The sequence below is a fragment of the Caloenas nicobarica genome, chromosome 1, assembly GCF_036013445.1.
Source record: "Caloenas nicobarica isolate bCalNic1 chromosome 1, bCalNic1.hap1, whole genome shotgun sequence".
Lineage (NCBI taxonomy): Eukaryota > Metazoa > Chordata > Aves > Columbiformes > Columbidae > Caloenas > Caloenas nicobarica.
In genome coordinates this window covers 14258987-14273460 of record NC_088245.1, presented here as the reverse complement: position 1 = coordinate 14273460, position 14474 = coordinate 14258987, and the positions used below count along the sequence as shown (strand labels likewise).

Genomic DNA, 14474 nt, shown 5'->3' with positions numbered 1-14474 from the left:
GCAAACAGGCTGCTGGGATGAGTCACCAATGCCAGTGTAGCATTGTAGGGTGTTGTAAGAGTGCAAACTGCTCAGCCCAGCACAATTAGACTCTGGGGTGAAGATTAGTTAATTGAAAGAAAAAAAAAATGTAAGCTGCTGCCTCGGAAAGGGTGCTTTATAGATTCAGACAGTGTGTATGCGTGTTCTAGGTGAGTGTTGAGCAGTTACCTTTTATTTGGCTGTGTAGTTGTTTTCTAGTTGTTGCACAGCAATGTTTCATTTGGTGTTACTGGCACCAGTAAGCAGGGAGGTTTGGTTGGTTCACGGCTCCATTTAAGTGGGCAAGTCAGCGTGGTTTTATCAGTTAAGAATGCCAGTTTGCAGTTTCACCTCTACTGAAGAAAGTTCAGGGCAATTCCAGGGGCTCTAGTGCCGCCTTGGTGAATTGTCACCGCCGTAAGGAGAAGGATGGGTTTACTGCTGGCCCTGACAGTGAGTCTGGTGGGAGCAGATACCTGGTGTGATAAAGGGTTGTCCTTTGTCACATTTGTCACTGGTACAAAACCTATCAAGCGGTGCGTCTGATGTTCAGCTCCTGGGACACCTACTAAGGTTTGCAAAGTAGAAAGATTCAGAACAATGCGATATTTTGGGGAAGTTGTACAAGAGTTGCTTGTATGGATGAGACACTCACAAGCCAAATACAATAACAGTTAAAAAAAAAAAAAAAGTGAACACAAACCAGGGACGGCTGTTTTTCTGCAAGAGAGTAAACTGGAATACATTGCTAAAATAGACCTGTGAAAAGCTAGTACAGAACGAAGGTATCAGCCTAACAGGTTTCTATAAAGAAAAATATAAAAAGTTTCTACTATAAAACATGCTGAGGCTGTTAGGAAAACATTTAAAATAGATTTTGGCTCGAGCCTTTGAAAATATGTTTTTTTTCTTCTATATTTCAGCAACACATTAGCTTATTAGCATTTTCTATTTATATGACTGCTGGTCCCTGTTTACTGTTGCTAAATCTACTTGCCTTGGAGCATTTAGTACCATGTTGCTCTCTATAGAGCACTTAAAATTCAGCTGTAAATTTTCCTCTCATCTTTTCTGACAATGGCCACCCTAAAACCACCAACATGCTGCAGACCAGGGTCTCACCAACCCGCCTCCCATATTGCACATTACACAAGGGGCTCATTCACTGTCTTGGGGAATTATGCAAATGAAAAGGGATATTCTCCTCCTCATGCACCTCAATTTCCATATGTGTAACTCCCGTTAGGTTTAATGAGACCGGCACTCATAAATCCCCGAGATGAAATTATACCCCTAAGTGGGTTCTAACAAAAGGCTGCTCTAAAGTTTCGATTAACAATCCCTTAAAAGTAGAACATTAAAAGAGAGATTAGGCAAAAAATTATTCTCCCTTTCAGAACAAATTTTCATGAATCTGTACATTAGGAGTTCATTCCTGCAAACCTGCATTTCTAGTGAAGTGCTCACTTCAGTAAGTATTCAAAAAAATCTGAACATAAAGCATTGTTCTTGTTAGCATCTAATGCCTACACCTGATCTGCTTCATACCTAGATCCCAAATTGTGAATGTAATTCATATGTGAACTTGCAATAAATAGTTGTTTTCAGAACTATAAATAAAACACATTTAAATTTGATATACGTAGCAAAAGGTTATAAAACGCATGCTTTTTGTCCAGACTCTGAGTCACTTCAGCACAGCAGTACCCCACCAGGAATCAAATTGCTGTATTCAGGCTCCAGTCATCTCCTGACCACAAAAGGAGTTATGGATTTTAGTGACAGACTTTATTAAGTTGTTATACACTTATCCATTCTTCTTCTACTGCTCTTATTAGCCTTTTGATGGTATTTTCCCCAATATTGCATACACGGAAAGGATCTATTATTTAATAATGAAACAATAATAATAATAGTAAAACAAACAAGACTTCAAGAAAGATAAATGTAATATATTGCTGGGTAGAAGAATGTGTCTAATGGTTGCTGGTCTTTTCTTTCTTCATGCTATTTAATAATTTATCAAACCATCCTGACCCTTAATTGATCACAAGGGCCACCAAGTGCTTTTTCAGTCTGTTCCGTTCTATCAAACATGATGTGTTTTTCCTCTGAAGAAGAATGAAATCATCCCCCCAAAATCAATCAGCAACAGCATATTTTAGCTGGGTGGGTGCAGTTCACTTAGGGCCAGATTCTGCACCTTTACTCACTTTGAAAGGAACTTGCATGGACAATTCTGTTGCCTTTAACTGGCTACTTGCTTGAGTAGAAACTGCATAAGCTCATAATTGTACATTTGTGTTCATGTTTTAGAAATTATTGTTATCAGCTCCAGATATTTCTTTACTCCCAACAGTCCTTTTTTAACACAGACTACTGATGTTTTTCTTAATCATATATGTATTTTTTAAAAAACCCCACAAACAGAAAGAAACTTGTTTTTCTTCCTACCAGTAGTTCTCCACAGAATTTTGAGACATTTCAGAGTCCTGAAAGGGGTTCGTAACAGTTTAAGGATGATGCTCAAATATTCTTCCAGTAACTAAAAATAAACCATTATTTCACTTGCTATAGTACACAGGGAAAACATGTATTTCATTTTTACATGTGTTTACATGTAAGGATCACAAAGGTTCTTTAAATATCCAAAGAGACTTAGGAAAAAGGGAGATGCCTATCTCTGAAAATGTGTTCTGAAACCAGCAGCTCCAACAGCTGTAAAATGCACTTAGTGTGTTTACATTCAGTGAATAGATTTTAAACTAAAAACTTCCTTAGGGCCTGCACTTGGTTTTCTCTAAATTCAGGTCTTGCCAGTTACCTGCTCAACCGCAACACAACTTCTGTTATTGCTCAAATGATGTGTAGCGTCACGTGGCTGTCCCTTAATTTCCAGGGGGGACCCTGGTTCTGTGGTGGTCCTGGGGACCTGTCTACAGGGCTGGGTCCTTCCTTCCTGAGGACTTTACTGAATAGGCTCCATGTTTGTAGCCACCAAGCCTGTCCCAACACTGTTGCATCTGAGTAGTGTGGTCTTATATGCAATAGGAGAGTGGGGTGACCTCTATATACAATTAATCTTCATAGGGAGGATGAGCTTCTGAGAAGAAGAGACTATGAGCATGAGCTCTCTGCCAAAGTGATTGCTTTAAATGATGGATTGTTATAACAGATGTGGCTATCAGCATCTCTCCATTTCGAAAAAAAAAAAAGCAATTGTCCTGTATCCCCTCTCAGAACACATCCCTGGTGCTGCATGGAAGAACCAATCTTCAGGCTTTGGTTCGGATACTTTAGGACAGGATTCAGCGTGGGAGGTGTATTCTGGCACAGTCCTGTTTGCATCACTCCCTGCTTAGTAACACTAGGCAGAGCTGTGCTGAGCTTGTGGGTCTATGGATCACCCTTTGAGATGCCAGAGCCTGGGTGAAGAGCACAGGTCCTCAGCTCTGTTTCCTAAGAGAAAAGGCTGTTCCTAAGACTAGCTACCTCATTTTTACATAATGCAAAATCTAGTCTGAAAGTGTCTGTTTCTGACTTAAGTTCATTATCTACTAATCAGGAATTATTACTTTCCCAAGGATCCTGGAGTGATTTGGCACTTACAGCTTTATTTTCTTGCTATTTCATCAGTATTTCATGTTTGGCACTTTGCTATCACTCTTATGCACAACTTTGAAAATGGAAGCATGTAGCAGATGACCAGTTTAGAGGCAGCAAACCCAAAATATAGTCATTCATTTTACACCTGTATTTAACATTAACCCTCTCCTTTACTGTCATAATTAATATAATAGCTAGGAAATGGTAGAGTACCTACCATCTGGTTCAGTGCCGGAAAGTCTATGGAGACTTAGCTTCAATGAAGGATTTGCCAAGGACCTTGACGTGCCGATGCAGAGTTACTTGTATAAAGTTCTGGTTTAGGAAACTGTTTTCTAAGGAAGATATGTAAGGAGGACATGTAATATTCTTGTAAAGAACATTACATAGTTAGCATGTGTAAATCAGGACTATCAGGATCCATGTTTCTCAGACTTAGAAAGTAGAAAAGGATGTTAATCTTACTGCATCTCTGCACTTCAGCTTGGCCGTTTATAGACCACCCAAACCAGAATCTTCACATCTTGTTCACCTTCCTGTATGCCACCTTATAAAAGAGAGAAACTATTTCCCTCCATTAGCTGCTGCATCCTTACCGGTGATTCTGATTATCAAGAAAATAATTTTCCATGTGTAAAGATTAAAGTTAGGTATTCATCATCTGACTTCACCTAAGACTTTCTATTCAATATTTTTTCTTTATCCCTGGATTTCTTGTATTTAATCTGTCTCTTGAAATCTACCTCTTCACACAGAAGTTCTTTGATTCACTGACTATAGATGGTGTATTGAATAGGGCTAAGCACATTTTTAAACGTTTACACAATAAAAACAGCTGCCGAGTAAAATCTTGAGAGGGACTGAGCATGTCTAGTTCTTCTCCTAGCAAGGCTGTTGGCAGGTACAAAACATGTCTGGGATTTGACTGATTACACTGACACTCCTAAAGCCTCAGAAACTTTAGGGGATGGAAAATCTAAAAAGTGCAGATGTCTGAAACATGCCAGTATGATGAGTGCACACTGTAAGAAACAAGTGAAAAGGAGTTCAAAGAGATACTAATGGTATCTTTGCATGTAGCACATTTTAGAGCTGTGGATGTGCAGCTGTCACAAACCTTTGAACATTTCAGTATTCAATAAGTCGCATAGAAACAGCTGATTATTTGCAAAAGTGTTTGTAGAATCTTATACAGACAGATCTTAAAATTTTACCTTAAGATTATTACTTTTGTAAACATTAGACTTGAACATACATAGTTGCACTGGTCAACAGGACGGGCCAGGGGATGCCTGTAGAACAAGGTTGACCAAGCACCTTAAGCGAAGGCACGCTGTCTTCAAAGCTGTCTGAGGTACAGACAGGATACAGTTTTATTCTGAGAGCTGCTATATAATAGGGCTTGTCTTGTATTAATTTTATTTTTTCTAGCAGAATGCTGTCTCGCATTTGTCCTTTGATTTGTTGCGGGGCAAATGTTCAGTCTGGGAAGCAGCTTGCCAGGTTGGAGAGGGGATGGAGGAGAAGGGAGGAATTGCCTTCCACAGCAAGAGGCTGCAAAAAGGCTGGAAGCAAGTCCTTACCCTTATTTTACTGAGTTCTTAGTATCAATTGTATTGCTGCATTTTTCACATTTTAATGATTTTTTTATGTTCACATTTTCAGTAGGAAACTTTGGGTTTAAGCATCATAAAGGTTCTTTTAATATTACTCTGTCACTTGCTGAAGTTTTAGCACTTAATTTTTGTGAAATTTTCTGAAGACTCTGAGCTCCAAACTGGAGTTGAGGTACCCAGTAAACATCCAGCAAAGTAGGAGTGGTTGTTTTTATTGTAAAAATTATCACAATGAATTATTAATAAAATATGAAGATTAAATGGTGATAAAATTATAAAATCAGAATTTTGTGTATTCTCTGTGCAATTCATTGACATTTTTCCGAAAAAATGAATGAGTTGTTTTTCATTGTTTAGAATTTATTCTAGTCCCTGCAAAGTTGTTCTTTTTTAAAACTGTAAATCAAAGGAAAAATAAATTCTCCACAGATGTTGTATGTGTTTGATGTATTAGGCACATTTTTGCAGTCTGCTGCCTGAAACCTAGGGAATTCATTAACTCACAGGTTGCTGCCAAGGAGGGAAGGGACCACATTTCCCAAGCTGGTGTGCCTGTCCCCTGGCTGGGGAATGTGTTAGAGCAGTCTTTGTCCTCTCTTGTATTTGGCTGGCTCTGGAGAAAGGGGGATTTATTCAAACTGAAGGGCTGTTCCTGCTTCCCCCCTGACAGCGTCTGTTATTTAATTAACCTGCTAAATACTATAGCTGGCTCTGTTTCCCATTGTACAGACAGAGGTGATGACAGATGAGAGCTGGTGCTCCACACAGTCGCAGCGACCTCATCCCACATCACTGAAGTCACTGGCATAGCACAAATTTCAAAGAGAAAGGACAAGACCCACAACTTTGGGAAAGAAGCTGACTTACCACCTTTTACCCTCAGCAAAGCAAAGCAGTTGCCCGAATACCACTTGCCCTGCAAGGGACCTCTCTGGGTATATATATTTTTGGACACATCTGCCTCAGCAGGGCACTACTGGATAGACTTCAGCAGTGAGACTGGGCACCAGTCAAGTGGGTTTCTTTTAGGATGTTAATACCACCCGTCCCAGTTAGGCAAGGAAGGCAAATAAAGACTTAAAATGGCGATAGAGCGTGGCAAGAGGTGGCCAAACCTCATCTGCATCTAGTGTCTTGCAATAAGCAGGAGTCAGTAAAATACCGTCTCCCTGGATTTCCCTACTACTGCTCTCCAGAAAAGAGGCTCCACCCGGGGGAGCCTGAGCCATCTCTGACCCAACAGGCTTTAGCATCTCCTGGGGATTTCATAGAATCATAGAATCATTTGGGTTGGAAGGGACCTTCAAAGCTTGTCTAGTCCAACCCCCCTGCAATGAGCAGGGACATCTTCAACTAGATCAGGTTGCTCAGAGCCCCGTCCAGCCTGGCCTTGAGTGTTTCCAGGGATGGGGCATCTACCACCTTTCTGGGCAACCTGTTTTGGTATTTTACCACCCTCATTGTAAAAAATTTCTTACTCATGTCTAGCCTGAATTTCACCTCTTCTAGTTTTAAACCATCACCCTTTGTCCTGTCATAACATCCCCTTCTAAAAAGTCTGTCCCCATCCTTCTTGTAGGCTCCTTTTAAGTACTGAAAGGCTGCAATAAGGTCTCCCTGGAGCCTTCTCTTCTCCCAGCTGTACATCCCAACTCTCTCAGCCTGTCCTCACAGGAGAGGTGCTCCAGCCCTTGGATCATCTTGGTGGCCTTCTCTGGGCCTGCTCCAACAGGTCCATGTCTGAAGGTAGTAACTGATGGGAGTCTGAAGGGAGTGGGAATGATGGAATGATGGAAGACCTCAGGTGTATGCTTCATCGGGGAACTAATTGAAAAAGCCAGAGTGAGAAGGTTGTGGTGGTTTGTAAAAGGTACAGGCACCGCCACCATCGGCCACTGCCTCCTGTCATTCCTGAGACAGATTGCTTAAACTCACTGTGGCTTCATTTCTCCTCCCCCAAAATTGAAGCTGGTTTAGAATGTAACATCCCTCAAGATAAATAACACATATAACCCCGAGCTGTAGTCTATGACGCTCACCAGTACCTGGATGGGATTTCAGACGTTGGTTATGATCCATAAAACAGTAAATGGTTTGCCTGTGAGGCAGCCCCGTCCCTGTGCGGTGCAGCTGGCTTGGCAGCCCCTGGAGAGGCACCAGGCCGAGATTCAGAGAGTCGGAGGTGGGTTTTATTTCTTCGTTGTTGATTGAATTGCAACAAGTAAATATCAGAAATACGAGCCACTATGAACTTTCTGAGATACAGTGACCTAACAGCTAACGGTGTTGAGCACTGAAGTACCTGCTACCATTCACTTTTCTTTCTGATCCCTTTAACAATGTTTCAGGCCATGTCAGTATTTTCTGAATTGAAGGTTCAATGTTTGAAGTAACTCAGAACAAGGTATTTCCTTCTGATAAATGCATTCAAAAGAATAGTTTCAACATTTAGTGCTTAATGTACTAGGATTAAAGGTGTAGTAATCCACTTGGGTGAGATTGCCTTACTTTAAGCCAAAGGTTGTTAAACAAACAAGTAAGTTTTCATTAATTTGTAGGAAACTACAGGAGGGCTCTGAGGGGGAGAAGATTGCTGTCTGATGTTGGTTTTTGTTCAAAAATACAGTTCTTTTGTCTGATGATGAACTGCAGTGAATTCCAGAGGGAGGGATTAATAGATGACATTTACATTCATCCATGTATTAGAGGCTGATTCAAAAAAAGTCAAAAGAATGTATACTGGTAAAGCTGCTGAAGGTTGCTGCATTTATTTCACATCAGAAGACAAGTTCATGAATCCAAAGATCATTTGGTTTTTGTTGTTGGGGGTTTTTTTGGGTTTTTTTTCCAAAATAGCTGTGCCTGTCTATTTTAAGATAGCAGCTTTCTCTAAAAGCTTTATTTTGCTTATTAAAACAGCACTATTTCCTTCAGGTTTTATTTTCTTTTAGATCTGTTCTGGGTGTAAATCAGGTAATGGAATCCCACTGATTTACAGCAGCTGTCATCCAGCTCCTCCTTTAAAAATGCAAATCATTCCTTTGGTATTGGTCCCCTGAAGAATAACAGTAGTAAATACATGGAGCCTTGTAGTAAATATGAAGTCAACCTTGGCTCAAGCAAAGGCCAGTTCCAATGTTTTCATTGGCATTAATTCTAATTACTCAGTGGCATACTTTTTGGTTTGGTTTTGTTTTTTCCGCTCCATGTTGCCATGATGAAACACATGGCAGATGTATTTCTCGGTCTGTTAGCACCTCGCAATGAGCCATTAACGTGTCATTGTTTATCTCCCCCCTGTCTTTCTCACAGGAATTATGTCTGACCACCAGTTTGGAAACCAGTTTATGTGCAGCGTGGTTGCATCACATGTGAGCCACCTCCCGACTACAAACCTCAGTTTTGTTTGGATTGCTCCACCTGCGGGGACGGGCTGTGTCAACTTCATGTAGGTATATTTGCAGCACCTATGAGAAAATAATCACTTTGGAGATAATTAAATGCTCTGACCTACTTGCACTAGAACCTTATGTCTGGGTCAGGGAGTCAGTTCTGCAAAGTGTAGATTTTAATAAGAAGTAAGAATATTGAGTTCTTCCTGGCTGAATAGTTTCTGTGCATATTAGGACTTCATATTTCAAAGTATGTAGGAAGGAGACTGTTTTGTAACGTAGCGTGCCATCAGAGCAATAATGTGCAAGTGCATCAAGCCTAGCATTTCAATAGAAATTGATTCCTCTTAGTTATTAATCATGTCATTGATCCTTTAAGTATACAACACATTTGCATTGACCTAACTTTTTATCTGTTGCATTTAATAAAAGTTAGAACATCACATAGAGGTATTATTTGGATTGTAAGCACCAATGTAAAATACAAGTATTTGAGAGCAGTCATACTCAAGTATTTACTGTTCCTAATAATAATAATAACTTTTAGCTTCTGCTTAATTCATCTATTTTACAACCTGGAAAAAAATCAAGAGGTCATTCTTACAGGGTTTTTTGGTAATTTGTTTTAAAGACCTAAGTCATCATTTGATGATTTAGCACCACATAAAGCACCAACAAAACACACAGCTTAACATGGATTTTTATAATGTATATCACTATATTTTACCTTTTAGTAATTTCTAATTATTTGTCCCAAAATTTTGGTAGATTAGATTCAAGAGATAAAATACACCTAGAGTGGAACTGATAGTAGAACATATTTCAAGTTAGACCCGTCCATAGGAAAAAAGTCAGGCCGCTCACTAATCAGATAAATGAACGGTTGCAAAATTTCGGTGTGTGAGACCTTTTGAGTGTTCCTGTGACTGTCCTGTTTGTCAAAACAAATCTTCCTCTGAGTATTATTCCCTGTATGTATTGAGAAGCTGCAGGTGAGTGCCCCACTTAATCATGTCATTTTACTGTGTAACATGTTGTAAAAAGTAAAAAGTGAGTAACATACTTCTTTGAGAACATAAGTTGCTGATGGTGAACACAGTACATGTTGATTTATTGATTTGTGTCTTTGATATTTCCCTATTCCTACATAATGCACATATTTTGCCTGCACTGTTACCACACATTATTTATTAGCTGCAATGACAATGTAAAGACATTTTTGTTTCTAGCCTTTTTTTTCTTCTAAACATCTAACGGTATATTGGGAAAAAATTAGTTTTGATGAGTGAATGTAATTGTTTCTCATTAACTTCTGCAATGTACCAGAGAAGATGTTTACAACATTTAAGATTCCCATTCACTATTAGACAAAAGTCAAATTGATGAAATATTTGAGGAAATACTGTAATTTTTTAACCTAAATTCTGTGTCAGAAAAGTTAGCTTCATAAAATAGTTGCATATACTTTGAGGAAATCTGTCAACTGTGTTATTTTTCTGTGGAAAATCTGTGAATTTTATACTTCCTTTAATTTCTCTCTAAAAATAGTCTCCTTTGTTGATCATCTTGTAGCAGCTAAATTTTGTTCTTTGAGCTGCCTGAGAAAAATAAGGTATGAGATTTATATATTCTCTGCATACTCATGCTTACTCCTTTTCTTTCTCGGATTTTTTTTTTTTCCTTGTATTCAAGAAATAATTGTTGGTGCTAGCTTGCACAGCGACTGTGAATGTTTTTATTTATATGAGATGTGACCCTCCATTGCAATTTTTGAGGTCAGTTACAAACAGTTATTTATTTTCCTGTGACTGATTTTTTTTTTTTTTTTAATGATTTTGTATTGGGGTTTTTTGTTCATTTTGGTAATTATTGAAGAAGACTTGACAAAGAGCTCTATAGAAGTACAAATACTATGACTGCTGATTCCAAATTAAGTGGAATTAAAGGGACTTTTTCTGAGACAATGAGTGCTTGCCTATCTTGAAATCAATGCAAGGTTCATCACTGGCTTCAGTGGAAAAAGTGTCAAGTCAGCACTGAACAGTTTTGGAAATCCAACTTGCAATTCCCTGTTTGTATAAGCTATAATGCACCTCTTCAGCATCGGCTGCTCTTCAGAAATTGTGGTGTTTGCACTATGTTAATAAAGTCTTCAGCCACGCTGCGGTGTGCAGAACATACATAGCAGAAATCTGGATTTCTTCTTGACTGTGTAATTTGCAGCATGGATGGCACACCTACATATGTCAGCAGTCAAAGTGCAGGGACAGCAAAACTGTCCTTCCTCGCTGTCCATGGAACTGGCAGGGCTGAGGGGTCTGATCCTGCACTGATGAGCTCAGCAGTGCAGCTGCTCCCAAGGTCCCTGACCCAGGTGTCCATCAGTCTCAGTGGCTTTACAGACTGCCTCACCCTGTGGTATAAGTATGCTCCGTGGGTGATACTTGTTTGGCTTTGAGGATGAGCAAAATGGTGCAGTTTATATCAGTTTGGTGTCCCATAGGACACATTCAGACAAGAGAGGAAAGCCTCAGCTTCTCTGAAGTTGATGTTTATTCCAGGATCGCACTCGGCTGCAGGATTCCTGGGGAAATGTGATCATCAGCTGAAGAAAATGAAGGGCAGAGAAATATGTTTTGCCTCTTATCCTCCTCATATTTTCTTCAGCTGCCCACTCTTTCTTGCCTCAGTTGCTGTTTCCCCTGCCTACTAAATCACAAGCTGCAGTAAACAAAGCTTTTTTTGTGGCATGGTGCTAGTCTGCCTGCCTTACCCAGTTCTCTTGACTTCAGGATTTCCAGTTGTCTCTAGCTTGTTCAACTCCATTTGCTCCTCTATAGCAAATAATTAACTTTAAAAAGATTTTTTTAACACTTGAGACTAATTACCAATCTAATTTAAGTTTAATATAAATTAAAACATTTTTAATTTAAGTTTAATGTAAATTAAAAATAGTTACAAAATGTGCTTGAGTTGATAGACTCCGATAACAGCGCAATATAGGTAAGAGCTTCCTATGCTGTTTGTTGCCAATACATCTGTGATTCAGATCAGCTCATTAGTCTTTGACCTCTCTGGGGATGAATAATAAGGTTATTAATTAGCACTAGCTTTGGTGTGTGGTTTTTTTGCAGTGTTGATACTTCTCCCTGGAGAATTCTTGGGAGGAACTGGACAAAGGTCACCAGGCAAATCTCCCACAGACCAGTGCACAGCTAGCTTTTATTAGCTGCATATACTATTAACCTGCTCTGGCTTCCACAGGGAACACGGATATGACACAGACAAGTCACAACCCTGTAGATGTCATGGGCAAAATTCCCTTTTGCTTCATCCATGCTTTTTGATTTACTCTTCTAGAGCTCTGTCCTGAAAAAGGTTGGACCCCTAAGAAACAAGATTGTGTGGTGATGCTGTCAGTATGTCCTCCTCTGTAGCTCTTATACCTACTGGTAATAAAACAAACATAACAGAGGTGTTGAGATGTCAAGATACTAAGTTTCATAAAAATCAGTAGCTGGGTAGAGCATTTATACCAGTAAATTTGGACATTCCCAGCAACAGCCCTGCCTGGTACCACATGATTGTTTATAAACTGCCAGAAATCTTCCTGGCATAAATTTGGCCGTTTCCAGCTCCCAGCCCATGACGCATTCCCAGGCATGGCCAAGGAGGATGGCTCCTGGCCACGGTTAGTTTACTAAAACAGACGGTGATAGACACCCAAGGTATTGCTGCTGTTGCAGAAAAGGAGGGCTAGCAAAGCTTTCATCCTCTGGGATGAGGGGAACTGGGAATGCTGCGGAGAGGGATGTGGTGCTCAGGTCCACAGGGGGCTCCTGCAAGGAAGGTGGGCTTATTCCTGGAGATGGGAGATGCAAGGATGCAGGAAACTGGGATTCACGCCTTGTACAGCAGCTTGCCAGCACAGCACTCAGTTTCTTTCCTTCCTCACTGGAAGATCCCTCATCTCTACAATTTGATGTACTCCAGTTATTTCCATTGCACTTTTTTTTTTTTTTTTCACTGATGATGTGCAAACTCTTGCTTTTTCTTAATTGTCCTGTTGAAGTATCTTGTTATGGCTAATAAGTAAATATTTAGAAGTGCCCTTTTATAAAATACACTTCTAAGGGAAACACAGAAAGCTGCTGGTGTCCCCATACTACATGTCGGTATAATCCTTTAGTATTTTTTCACCATAGATACCTCCAGATGAGTTGGGGAAATAAAAGCTAAAATGCATCATTTATTGCAGAATAGTTTTCTTAGCAGGAATTTAGGACTGTTTTAAACAGACGTTGAGCACCAGAGGCTCCTAAGCAAATTATTGGGGTCTGTAAATGCTCTTTACCACCAAAAAAATAGTAGGTCCTCCTTTACACTAGTAAGTAATTTATCTGATCGTGTGCAAATTTGTAAAACCTTATATTCATAGTCCTTCAGCTAGGTTTCACTCTTTGTAATTTCTGCTCTAAACTCCTGCTAACCTAGTTAAAGCTCAGCCTGTCGGGGGGGATAATAATGGCTGTTGAGCAGGATGGCACGTTGGCTTACATCTTAGGTTGTTAAGCCTGTTTTTTTTACAGATGGCTTAACTTACTAGTTTGTAAAAGTGATAAAGCTGACCTAAATTGCAAAAGCAAGTTGTGTTTTGACCATCAGCATGGTTTATTGCAGCTTGCTATAGAAACTACCTTAGAAAACAAGGTTTTTTCTTATATAGTCATTTTTGCTAGTCATTGAACAGGTGTCTTATAATTATGATTGTGTCTATACATATATTCACTATAAACTCTATTAATCGTGGACTGGACTTCTGTGATGCTGTCTGCCTGAGTCTGTAGGCAGTGTCTAATAACCCGTGTAAGAGATGTGACCCATCAGCACTGCCCTTAAAATTCTATACATTAGGAAGAATTTGGAAGTACTACAAGGCCCAATCATATATCATTTGACACCTATTTGGCATAGTTTATGGTGAAAATGGCTAAAAGGGAACAGGAATAGCTGTGTCCCTGTGGGAATACAGAGGTCAGGGAGCTGTGGTTGCTGGGCCAGGGCACTGGCACATCACTTCTCCTGAAGCAAGAGCAACTGGTTCTCAGCATAACCCCTGGAAAAAAAGTTTGAGACTGAATGCTGAGGTAAACAGCTGAACAATTGAAAGAAACTTGAAAGAAACTTTCAGGAAAGGAGATGTGTTTTTCACTGAGAATATGCCTTTTCCCATAATCACCTAAAGATACAACTCCTTTCTGGGAAATTTGAAGTACCCTGTTCCAAAACTGGTCTTTTCATGCCCATGTGTTTAAGCCTGTTTCTAGAAACTGGCAACTGTGTTAATATATGAACTTGAAATATCACGTTATGCAAACACTACAGAACATAAAGACTGTGATTGAGAGGCTTGGTTACCTATTTAAAGCATTTATAGAAAACCTATGATAATAATTATGGAAATATTGAATAAACATCCAAGAAGATTACATGGTTTTCTATACTAATCCTCTAGCCAGGGTGGGAAAGAGCTATATTGTCTGAAGGAACCACATTCCCCTGGTAAACCACTTAGCTAAACTGTCATTTAAGACACTGTTTACTGTTTTTTTTCATTTGTTTGAAAGAAATACAGAGGATTATCTTCAAGATTAAGTACACAATCATGTTTACTCTATACACAGTGATAACACACACAAATATTAAAAGTAGAAAGTAAACAGAAAATACAAATGTCAGTACTAAGGTCCCTTAGGTCTCTTGTATTTATATATAATCACTCATCTCTTAATTATGTTCTTATGATGAAACAGAATTGTACAATGAAATACATCATTGT

At 39.4% G+C, this 14474-nt stretch overlaps 1 protein-coding gene across 1 annotated transcript in view; it reads left to right on the top strand.

Moving 5' to 3' along the window:
• Positions 1–14474, top strand: part of RELN (reelin) — a 289052-nt gene that overhangs the window by 72324 nt on the left and 202254 nt on the right. Inside the window, exon 3 of the mRNA XM_065628247.1 lies at positions 8556–8691. Within this exon, the coding sequence (XP_065484319.1) occupies positions 8556–8691 (136 nt within the window). The remainder of the gene's footprint in view (positions 1–8555; positions 8692–14474) is intronic.